At 66.9% G+C, this 11,523-nt stretch overlaps 3 protein-coding genes across 3 annotated transcripts in view; 2 read left to right on the top strand and 1 right to left on the bottom strand.

The window, feature by feature from the left end:
* AMSG_12193 (uncharacterized protein) overlaps positions 1-8,149 on the top strand; it is a gene marked incomplete at both ends in the record, with an annotated part of 12,742 nt that extends 4,593 nt beyond the window's left edge. Inside the window, one exon of the mRNA XM_013899681.1 lies at positions 299-8,149. Coding sequence (XP_013755135.1) covers positions 299-8,149 — 7,851 coding nt within the window. The remainder of the gene's footprint in view (positions 1-298) is intronic.
* Positions 8,150-8,210: 61 nt separating this feature from the next.
* AMSG_08688 (D-protein) lies at positions 8,211-11,222 on the bottom strand (the record flags this gene model as incomplete). Its single annotated transcript, XM_013899653.1, has 3 exons — positions 8,211-8,498; positions 8,542-10,101; positions 10,179-11,222. The coding sequence occupies 3 exons, from the start codon at positions 11,220-11,222 to the stop codon at positions 8,211-8,213; spliced, it is 2,892 nt and encodes a 963-aa protein (XP_013755107.1).
* An 88-nt stretch (positions 11,223-11,310) lies between these two features.
* AMSG_08689 (uncharacterized protein) overlaps positions 11,311-11,523 on the top strand; it is a gene marked incomplete at both ends in the record, with an annotated part of 4,471 nt that continues 4,258 nt past the window's right edge. Inside the window, one exon of the mRNA XM_013899654.1 lies at positions 11,311-11,340. Within this exon, the coding sequence (XP_013755108.1) occupies positions 11,311-11,340 (30 nt within the window). The remainder of the gene's footprint in view (positions 11,341-11,523) is intronic.

An 11,523-nucleotide genomic window follows, 5' to 3' on the forward strand; every position in this document is an offset into this window, starting at 1 on the left:
CCTCCTCCCCCATAGGCCATCCCCCCCCCCCCCCCCCCCCTTTTGGCCACCAGCCACGATCACGGGCTTGGCCACGACCTGTTCCTTTTTTTGGCGAGCCTTTCCCCCCTTCCCTCTCCTTTTTCACCGCTTCATCAGCAAAGCCAGATCCGCAACGCACACGCAGCAACTCACAGACGTACACACAAACAAACACACACCTGTGCTTGCTTGCTTGGATGTGTTCCCCTTGTGTACATCATCCATTGCATCGGCTTGTGGCCATGGCTGGCGCAACGACAACAGGTCGGCCAATCAGGTTGTACTCAAGGTGCGTGTGGCCAAGACCGGGGCGGTCAAGTCGATGCCGTTCAACCCGAGTATGTCAACAGGCGAGGTCTGCCGCGAGATCCGCGATCGCGTGGGCGAGGGCGGGTCGGATCATGGCCTGTTCAAGGTCGGCGACGACTACTCTGTGGGCAAGTGGCTGGAGAACAACAAGACGCTCAACTACTACGAACTCCGGTCCGGCGACCTCGTGGAGTTCAAGAAGAAGCACCGGCCGCTGCGTGTGCAGACGGTGGATGGCGCAGTGAAGACGGTGCTTGTGGACGACTCGATGATTGTGTCGGACATGGTGGCGATCATTGCGGCGCGGGTGGGCATTGCCAACGCTGAGGAGTTTTCTCTCAAGAAGGTCGACTCGGCCGACAACGAGTGGCTCAACCCCGGGCAGACGCTCCGCGACCAGGGCCTGGAGGAGACGGATCCTGTGCTGCTTAAGCAGCGGTTCCACTACTCTGACCAGAACGTGGACACGTCGAACCCTGTGCAGCTCAACCTGCTGTATGAGCAGTCGCGCGAGGCCATTCTCACCGGCAAGTACCCGTGCACACAGGCTGAGGCCATCCAGTTTGCCTCGCTCCTCTGCCAGGTCACGCTCCACGACCACAACCCGGCCAAGCACAAGCCGGGCTCGCTGGATCTCAAGAACTACGTTCCCGGCGAGTATGTCAAGGCCAAGAAGATCGACAAGACCATTCTCTCGGAGCACCGCAAGCTCATCGGCATGTCGGAGCTCAACGCCAAGTTCCGGTTTGTCCAGCTCTGCCGCTCGCTCAAGACGTACGGTGTCACCTTTTTCCACGTCCGCGAGCAGGTGAGCCAGGGCAAGAAGAAGAAGAAGCTTGTGGATCGGCTGCTGGGCATCACCCGCGAGAAGATCATCCGGATGGACGCGCAGACCAAGGAGGTGGTCAAGTCGTACCCGCTTGCGCACCTTAAGCGGTGGGCGGCGTCGACCAACTCGTTTACCTTTGACTTTGGCGACTACGAGGGCTCCTACTACTCGGTGCAGACCTCCGAGGGCGAGGCAATGTCGCAGGTCATTTCGGGCTACATTGACATTATTCTCAAGAAGAAGAAGCAGGCCGGCCGGTACGTCGTCGACGACGACGAGGAGCAGACCGTGGTTGAGGAGGACATTTCTGCCATGAAGGCGCAGGCTATTTCGCGGACGCCGTCGAACATGCAGTACACGTCGGCTGTCAACCTCTCGCGGGCTGGCATGGTTCAGGGCGGTGCGTCTGGCTACCAGATGTCATCGGCCGGCGCCCAGTATGGGACTGCCCAGACGCCGCAGTCACAGAACGCGGCTGGCGGGTGGAAGGGCCAGTTTACCCGCGGCTCAGCCGGTGAGCTCGAGTCGTTTACCACCGGCAACGCCGCGGTGCTCAACGCGTCGGGCCTCGGTGGCCTGCTCAAGGACCTCGAGGGTGCATTTGCCTCGGTCAACGCCGCATGCAACGAGCTCGCCATCCCGGTGACCAAGTCGCCGATGGGCGACTCGGATGACCCGATGGCCCGGCAGTGGCGCCAGAAGGCCATGCAGGGCACCCGCCAGCAGCTCCGCCAGCACACCGACGGCCTCACCGTGGCCACCGCCCAGGTGGTCGGCTCGGCAGTCTGTGCCACGCCCGACCAGTTTGACCCGGACACGCTCGCGGCGTCGTGCAAGGCGCTCGGCAACCACATGGCCCAGCTGGCGACGTTGGCCCGGACTGCGGCCTCGCTCGTCGACGACGCCGAGTCGGGCCAGCTCATGGCGGCCTCGCGCCAGATGGGTGACGCGACCAAGCGACTGGTGGCGGCTGCCAACGGCGCCGCCGGTGGCCTCTCGCAGTCGATTGTCGACCCGAAGCTCCGCGAAGAGGTCCTCGCCTCGGCCAAGGACATCGGCAAGCTGGTGAACCAGTTGCTCGCGGCGTCGGGCGCGTCCGAGGTCGACGGCGCCGGACAGACCAAGATGTTTGAGCGGACGGCGGCAGTGGCGCAAGCCGCGACCAAGCTTGTCAACGACGCCAAGCAAGTCGCCAACGCGCAGTCGACCGACGAAGCGCGCAAGCTTGTCAACGGCGGCGCCAAGCACGCGTGGACCGCAACGTCGCAGCTGGTGGCGTGCGTCAAGGTCCTCGCCCCCACGGTGGCATCGGCCAAGTCGAAGCAGCAGCTCGAAAAGTCGGCGGCGCTTGTGCGTTCGGCCGTGGGCGGCATGATCGACAAGGCTGGCGCGGCCGGCGTCGACGCCCAGGACATGTCCAAGCTCAAGGTGGCGTGCCAGGGTGTGAACCAGGCGCTGCAGCAGCTGCTTGACGCGGCGCGGACCGTTGGCGACCGCCCGGACTTTACCGCGCAGTACGCCAAGGCCGCGGCAGTCATCTCGGCCGCCTCGCGCAAGCTCGTCAACGCCAACGGCAACCCACAGGAGATCATTGCCGGTGCCAAGGCGGTTGGCCAGGGCTCGGCGGTCATGATCAAGTTCGGCAAGGCCGAGGCCGGCCACGAGACCGACCCGGGTGTGCAGAAGGCGCTCGTCGACGCCACCCGCCGGCTCGCCGACGCCACGTCGGCGCTCATGCGGTCGGCCAAGGCTGCGGCGTCGAACCCGTCCGACGGCGCGGCGCAGGACCAGCTTGCCAACGACGCTCGCGAGCTGGACATCCAGGCGCAGGACATGCTCGCCAACTCGCAGCAGCGGCTTGCTATGCGCAACCTCGCCGAGGCGACGCAGGAGGCCATCTCCAAGACCGCTGCGCTCATCCAGGCGTCCAAGCCTGCGGCGTCGGCCAACTCGAACGCGGCCGCCGCCAACGGGCTCATCGACAGCGCGCGGCAGACGGCTGAGAAGGTGACCGGCCTCGTCAACGCGCTCAAGGCACACCAGGCCTCGCCGGACAACTCGACCATGCAGGGCAAGCTGGTGACGGCGGCCAAGGTGTCGTGCCCGGCGGTCGCCGGCCTTGTCAACGCTTCCAAGCAGGCCGCGCCGTCGGTGACCGATCCCACGGCGCAGCAGAACCTGGCGTCGTCGGCCAAGGGCTGCGCCATGGCCATGCAGAAGCTGCTTGGCGCGCTGAAGGAGGCCAAGTCGCTGCAGGGCGGGCTCGAGTTTGACACTGCCATGGAGCAGTGCAACGCAGCCAAGGAGCAGATGAAGTCGACGGCCCAGCGGGCGTCGGCTGGCACCCTTGTCCCCGAGTTTGGCACCACGCCGCAGAGCTCGTACGAGAACTACATGGCCGCCCGCCGTGCGGTCCACAACAACCTCGACCAGCTCCTCAAGTCGTCGCAGGAGAAGGACCAGGAGACGGCGGCCATTGCCGCCAAGGACATCGGCTCGGCCATGCGTGGCGTCGGCGCCGCCGTCGAGGGCGTCGCCGCGACGTCGGACGACCCGACGCTCCCGGGCACCGTCACCGACGCCGGGCAGGACTTTGCCGACAAGGTCATTACGGCGCTTGCTGCCGCCAAGGCATGCGCCAACGATCCGGAGAACGACGCCAAGGTTGAGCAGCTGCTTCAGGCTGTGGCCACGGCCAAGGGCTCGTCCGAGGCCATGACCGCTGCCCTTCCGGGCCAGCGCGAGGTCGAGGCCGCCATGACCGCTGTGCGCGCCCACTGCGACCTTGCGCAGCTCCCTGCGCTGCAGGCCGGCGAGAGTCAGAAGACGTTCCAGGACTCGTTCCTCAAGGCTGCGCGCGCGCTCGCGCAGGCCTGCCAGGGCCTCTGCCGCTCGGTCGAGCGCGGGCCGGACGAGCTGGCCCAGGCCGCGAACGGGGTGGAGTCGACGACGGCGCGGGTTGTTGCCGCCGCCGGTGGCATGGCCGCAGCGACAGCTGATCCGGAGACCAAGCAGCAGATTGTCGACACTGTCGGCGAGCTCGGCGAGTCGATCCAGGACCTGCTCGAGGCGTCGCGCGGTGCGGCAGCGGACCCGAACAACGCCGAGTCCAAGTCTGCGATCAATGACTCGCACCTTGCAGTGACCGACACGCTCAACGAGCTCTCGTCGCTGTTCCAGGCTGCCGGTCCGGGCCAGAAGGAGTGCGACGAGGCTATGAAGGCCATCAAGAAGGCTGCTGCCCAGATCGAGGCAGCGGTGGTGCCGTCGTCGATGGCCGGCAAGTCGTACGGCCAGATCCAGGGCGAGCTCAAGGCTGCGGCCAAGGAGCTTGTGCGCGGGACGGGCCAGCTCATGCAGGCGGCCAAGAAGAACCCAGCGGCCATTCCGACGGCTGCGGATACGCTGACGGGCGCGGTGTCGACCATTACTGCCGGGTCGTCGGCGGTGGCGCAGGCTGTGGGCGACGGCGGCAAGGTCACCGTCGAGCGGTTCACCATTCCGCAGGAGGCGATCAAGGACTCGGTCAACGAGCTCCGCATGGCCAACGGCGAGCCGAAGAAGATCATCGGCGGGTGCACCGGCGTTGCCAAGTCGACGCAGGCCATCATTGCGGCGTCGAAGCTTGCCTCGCGCCAGGTCGACGACCCGGAGGCGAGCCAGCAGTTTATGGACCTCGCCAAGGCCATTGCCGGCGCGACAGCGGCGACGGTGGGCGCAGGCAAGGCTGTGGCGCGGTCGAACACGCCCGAGAACAACGCCGAGCTGCTTGCGCAGTCGAACGCGCTTCAGAACTCGGTGGCACAGGTGGTGGCGCTCGCCGAGGACCACCTCGACCACTCGCAGGTCTCGCCCGAGACCAAGCAGTTGCAGAAGGAGATTCTGGCCAACGGCAAGGAGGTTGCCGGCAACACCTCGCAGCTGCTCGGCGCGGCGAAGCTCACGGCCATGTCGCCACAGGATGTGCAGTGCAACCAAGACATGCTCGCGTGTGCCAAGAGCCTCTCGGACGCCATCTCGGACCTGCTGACGTCGATTGCCGGCGCGGCACCGGGCGCGCAGGAGTGCACCAACGCCATGGACGTGGCGCAGAACTGCATTTCTGAGCTCGACACGGCGGCCATGTCTGCGTCGGTCGAGGCGCTTGACCGCGAGGAGGGCCAGACGGCCGACGGGTGCTCGGCGGCGCTCGCGACGACGGCATCGGAGCTCTCGACGGCAGCATCGAAGCTTGCGGCCGCAGCCGCCAGCTCGCCGAACGAGATCGGGCCGGTTGCGTCATCGATTGCCATTTTGCTGCCAGACCTGACGTCGTCGACTGTCGGCCTCGCGGCGTGTACGGCGGATCCTGTCAAGCAGCAGGCGACTCTGGCGCGCGGCAAGGACGTGTCGGAGGCCATGTACGGCCTGCTGATGACGACCAAGGAAGTCGGTGGTGCCGCTGACGACATGGAGGGCCAGATGCGGATCGAGCAGAGCTCCAAGGACGTGTCGAACGCGCTTGCGGCGCTCATGGGCGATGTGTCGGGCGAGATGGCGAGCTCGCAGCAGGTCCAGCAGGCGCAGCTTGCGGCCAAGAACGCGAGCTCGGTGCTCAACGGGCCGTACGACACGTCGAAGGACTACCGCGCGTTCAACCAGGACATTGTGGACCAGGCGAGGACCATTGCCGGTGCCGTGTCGAAGCTCTCGACGACGGCCAAGATGAACCCGGATGGCGTGGGCGCGGCTGCGGAGAACATGGCGGCGTCGCTGTCGCCGATGATGGCGGCGGTGAACGGCGCGGCGCAGACAGCGCCGGACGAGGCGACAAAGAACATGCTCCTCGACACGGCGGAGAACCTCTGCTCCGAGTCTGCGGCGCTACTTGTCCGCGCCGGCGAGCTCTCGAAGGAGCCGACCTCGTTTACCAAGCAGCAGTCGGTCTCGTCGTCGGCGCGCGAGGTGAACATGAACGTAGCCAAGCTCATTTCGGCGACTAAGGCCAAGTCGTCGGCGGTCAAGGGCTGCGAGGCTGCCATTGAGAGCATCCAGGCCGCGGTCCACGACATGGACACGGCGGCCATGTTTGCGAGCATGGGCCAGCTGGAGCGCGAGGACGGCGGGCAGTTCTCCAAGTACCGCACCGAGCTCATGACCGAGTCCAAGGCGCTTGCGCAGGGCTCTGCCGGGCTCATCAACACGGCCAAGACGTCGTCGGCCTCGCTGGCGCCGGCTGCCGAGGACGCCGCCGGCAAGGTCAACGCCATTGTCGACGCGGCCAAGCACGCGGCGGCGACGGTGTTTGACCCGGAGCTGCAGCGGCAGCTCTTTGACTCGTGCCGGTCGGTGTGCAACTCGACGGCGTCGCTCATCGACGCCTCGCGGTCGGTCCACGACGCGCCGAACGACCAGGCCCTTGTTTCCACGCTCAACGCGTCGGGTAAGGAGTTTGCCGACAACGTCTCGGCCTTTGTTGCCAAGATCAAGGAGGTCGATGGCGAGAACGCCAAGGGCGTGACGGCGGCGACGACGGCGCTCGACGCCATCCGGAGCGCGGTGCCCGAGGTGACGTCTGCGTCGCCGCCGACGGTCGAGCCGTCGGTCGAGGCCATGGTCGACGCGTCCAAGAAGGTTGCTGCCGTCTCGGCGCAGGTGGTCTCGGCCATGCGATCGTCGCCCGAAGCGCTTGCCGTGGCCGCCACAGCGGCACAGGACGCGACGCTCGAGCTGCTGGTGCAAGGCAAGGCGGCGTCGACCGACGGCGACGCCGACGCGCAGGAGCCGACGCGGACTGCGGTGGTCAACGCCGCCAACGCCATTGCCGGCGTGCTCGACGTGGTGGTGGCAGCCGGCGGTAACTCGACGTCGCCTGCGGTGGGCGAGGAGCTCGCGGCGGCGGCGCGCGGCGTGGCCGACGCGGTGGCCGACGTGGTGGAGAAGGCGCGCGAGCTGCGCGCCGACTTTGTCGACATGAGCGATCCGAACATGGTGGCGGAGAAGTCGCTGCTCGACGCTGCGGCGTCGATCGAGGCTGCCGCGCAGAAGCTGGCCACGCTTGTTCCACGCCCGCCGGTCAACATGCCGGACATGGACATGGCGTTCGAGGAGTCGATCCTCGAGGCGGCCAAGGCCATTGCCGCCGCCGTCGCCGCGTTGGTCAAGGCCGCGACCGAGGCGCAGCGCGAGATTGTGGCAAACGGCAAGGCTGCTGCCGGTGGCAAGGTCTACCACGCCGACGCAGTGTGGCAGGAGGGCCTCGTCTCGGCGGCCCACGCCGTCGCTGCCGCCACCTCGGAAATGTGCCAGGCGGCCAACGACGCGGCCCAGGGCGAGGGCTCGGAAGTCTCGATCGTGGCGGCGTCAGAGGCCGTCTCGTCGACGACTGCCCACCTTGTCGCCGCCGCGCGCGCCAAGATGGATCCCAACTCGCGGAACCAGGCCCGGCTCGAGGACGCCTCGCGTGCCGTCCGCCAGGCCACCTCGTCGCTCGCCGAGTCGGCCAAGATGTACGGCGACAAGATGGCCGAGATGGAGTCTGCCAACGCCATGATGGCCGTCGACAGCAACTCGTCGGCCGTCGCCCGCATGCGCCAGGAGCGTGAGGCCCGTGAGCGTGTCCTCCGGCTCGAGCGCGAGCTCGAGGCTGCCCGCCGCGCCGCCACCGAGCAGAACCGCTCGCGCTACACCGAGGGATCAAGCTCGGCTGCGCCCGCCCCGGCGGCCAAGCCCAAGCCCGCGCTCGCGGCCAAGCCCAAGCCTGCGCCCGCCGCCAAGCCCAAGCCCGCCGCCGCCGCCCCAGCGGCGTCCAGCGGCGGTGCTGCCGGTACCACCTACTCTCTCGCTGAGCTGCAGAGCGCCACCCTGCCGCCTGGTGTCGACCCGGCGCGCAAGCAGGACTGGCTCTCGGACGCCGACTTCCAGACCGCGTTTGGCATGGACCGCGCTGCCTTTGCCGCCCTCCCTGCATGGAAGGCCGAGACGCTCCGGCGCAAGGCCAAGCTCTTTTAACTCTTAACGGTACGGTCGTTCGGACGCGTTGTCGCGCGTCTCAAAGTGAACAACTTCCAGGTCACCGGCCGACGCTGCGCGACGCCTGCCTGGCCTGCGGCTTGAGGTGGGAGCAGAGGTTGTAGAGGAGGGTAACGTACTCGCCGTCGATAAAGGTCGCCAGGTTTGCTATGTATGGCTGGACGAAGGCGTTGTAGACCACAGCGCGCGGGACAAAACCGAGCGAGACGACCTTGGACGTCGAGAGATGGCCGTCGAGCGCCGCCGCGTCGGCGTCAGCAGCAGCCACGTTGCGGGCGCACTCGACGGCGGCGCGCGCGAGGTGCGGGACGTCAAACAGGCCACTACACTTGCTGTGGCTTGCGAGAGCGGCGACGGCGACGCGGCGCGACAGAGGCGGAGGCGGTCGTGCCGGATTGAACCGAGCGGCGGCGGCGGCGCGGCCGGGACGGCTGGCGGGTCGAGGCCGCGGTGTGGTCGTACGAGTCATCGTCGAGGCTGGACGAGTCGTCGTCGTCGCCTTCGTAGATGTACTCGTCCGAGGAAATGTCGGTCTCGCGCAGATCAGACGAGGAGTGCATATCGGCGGGAAGCTTGGGACGGCGAACGCGCTTCTTGAGCATGACCTTTTGCGGAGCAGCGACGGGGAGGATGCCGGTCGGAATGTGGATGGAGGAGCCATCAACGGAGAGGATCGAGGTGGCAGGCTTAATGACCTCCTCAGAGTACTCGATGTACTCGTACTCGGACTCCTCGCGGGCCTTGCGACGAGCAAGGCAGAGGCCGATGATGATACACAGGCAGCAGAGGGCGGCGAGGACGGCAAACATCCACAGCGGGAGGATGGTGTCGGTGGTGGGCGGCGGTGGCGGCGGGACGACCGAGCCGGTCTCATCGGGCACATACGTAAATTGGACCGCTGACGAGCCCGAGCCGCCCGAGGTTGTGGTGACGACGACGTCGTAGGCGCCGGCCGAGCCCTCGCCGAGCGTGCAGTTGAGGGCGGAGACCGGCGAGCCGAGGACCGAGGTGACGCGGCACTCTGCCGAGCCGACGCGGACGACAAGGATATCGGCGAGCGAGGTGCCAAGCGAGGTACCCTCGACAAGGAGCTGGGTGCCCGGCGGACCCGACGAGGGAGTGACGCTGGTGACGGCCGGCGGAGCGACGACACGGTAGGATATGGTCGACGCGGCGGTGCCGCCGTTGCGGGTGGTGACCGTCACCGCAAACACGCCGGTGGTGGCAAATGCGCCTGTGGTGCAAGTGACCTCGGTCGATGACTGCGCGGTGACAGTGCAGGCGACCGAGGCGATGGTGACCGAGACGGTGGGATTGTCGACAATGTCAGCTGGCGCGGCGCCCGGCAGCGAGGCGATGGACACGCCCGAGCCGCCGAGCCAGGTCCCGGTGAGCGTGAGCGAGTCGCCGCCTGCCTGGGGGCCCGAGGTCTTGGAGAGTGAGGTGACGGCCGGTGGCGGGAGGGCGACTAGGTGCGCGCCGTTTGCGGCTGACGCGCCACCCGACGCTGAGGTGACAATGACCGCGTGCTTGGCAGCGGTGAGGACCGGGACAGCGCAGGTGATTGAAGTCGCCGAGTGGAAGGTGACCGAGGTACACGCCACGCCGCCAACGGTGATCGAAACAAGGTCGGCGGCGTTGAGGGCCAGGAAGTCGAGCCCGGCGCGGGCGGTGACGTTGACGGTTGGTGTGGTGCCGGCGGTGACAACCGCATCGAGGTCGGACGGGTCGACGACGGCAAAGATGGCCGGCTGAGGAACTGCCTCAAAGGTGACCAAGCCCGAGACGGGCGGGAGACCGGCACTTGCGGAGAGCGCGACAACGTATGCGTCGGCAGTGAAGATGGTGGATGGAATCGGGCCGGTGACGGTGCAGGTTGCCGAGGTGACCGGCGTGCCGATGGCGGATGCGATCGGGCACGGGTACGCCACCTTTGTGCGGTGTGGACGAGCTTGAACTCGGCCATGTCACCGGCGGCGGCGGCGAGTGAGCCAGTGATGGTGAGGACGTGCCCGCCGGTGGCGAGCGTGGCCTCGGGCGCAACGGTGGCGATGCGAGGGCCGACGTCGTAGCTAAAAACGACCGATGAGCTTGGCGAGCCGCCGTAGATGACGGCTTTGGCGCCGGCAGCATCGATGCCCAGCAGCGAAAGTTCCTGCGGCGGCGGGAGTGAGCCGCCGGCAGGCGTCACCGAGTACCAGGTCGGGGTGCCGGAGGCGTCGTCGATGTGCAGAGAGTGGAGCTCGTCGACAAGGGTGTTGCCCGAGTTTCCGGCAAAGACCAGCATGATGCGCTTGCCCAGCGCCGAGAGACCGCCGAGCGGGGCGACCATCATCGACCGCTTGGCCGATGGTGGGGTGCCGGCAGTGGTGAGGGCAGACCAGGTCCAGGTGGCAACGTCGAGCACGTTGGTGGTGGCCACGTCGCCGGTGGTGAACTTTTGGTAGTGGCCGCCAAAGACAGCGAGTGAGGAGCCCCACGAGACAACGCCGGCGTTGTCTCTGCAGTCCGGGCGGTTGGGCTCGGTGCCTGTAGTGGGCACCAGAGCCCAGCTGCCGTCCTCGGCGTTGTACGCGCTGCCGATGGTGTACACGTCGAGGCTCGACAACTCTGCATCAAAGATGACGACCAGCTTTGTCGTCCCGCCGTCGTCGATGGCGACCATGGCGTGATCGGCGACCGGCGCGCCGCGCGAGGGAATGGCCGACCAGGCCGATGCGGCAAACTGGTACCACGAGGAAGCCGAGACGGAGAAGGCCCAAAAATCATCGAGTGTGGCAGCCGACTCGCCACGGCCACCCAGAAGATAGAGCACCACATCCGAGCCAATGTTGACAGCAGCAAGAGCACACGCCTGTCGAGGCACCGGAGAGGCGGCCGTGGCCAGAGTGTGGTTCGTCCATACGCCCGTGCTAATTTCCAGCGATAAAACATCCGAGGCAAAAGGCGGCGCAACCGAACCGGTCAGCGATCCTCCCACCATGTACATGACGCCATTGAGTGTGGCTGAGCATCCGCCAAGTCGTCCTGTCGCCGGAGGACTTCCTCCCATGGTTGCCAGCGGTGTCGATGTAAAGACGCCAGCTGTTCTTTGGCCGACACACAATGTTGCTCCCAAGCTCATCACGACCAAGACCACCATGACTCCCGTTGTCATCCTCGCCGGCATCGTAGGCATGGTAGCGGGGAGTAGGGGGGGGAGAGGGGACGGGGGGAGGGTGGCGTGGGCGTGGGGGGGGAGGAGAGGGCGGTGACGACGGGTGGCGTGGAGAACGGAGTACGGGGGAACAGCGGAAGTAACAAGGAAGGGGGCGGGACAGATGCAAGCGTTTGTGGCGGGTGGGGGGTGGTAT

This window comes from Thecamonas trahens (assembly GCF_000142905.1).
Source record: "Thecamonas trahens ATCC 50062 unplaced genomic scaffold supercont1.43, whole genome shotgun sequence".
NCBI lineage: Eukaryota > Apusomonadida > Apusomonadidae > Thecamonas > Thecamonas trahens.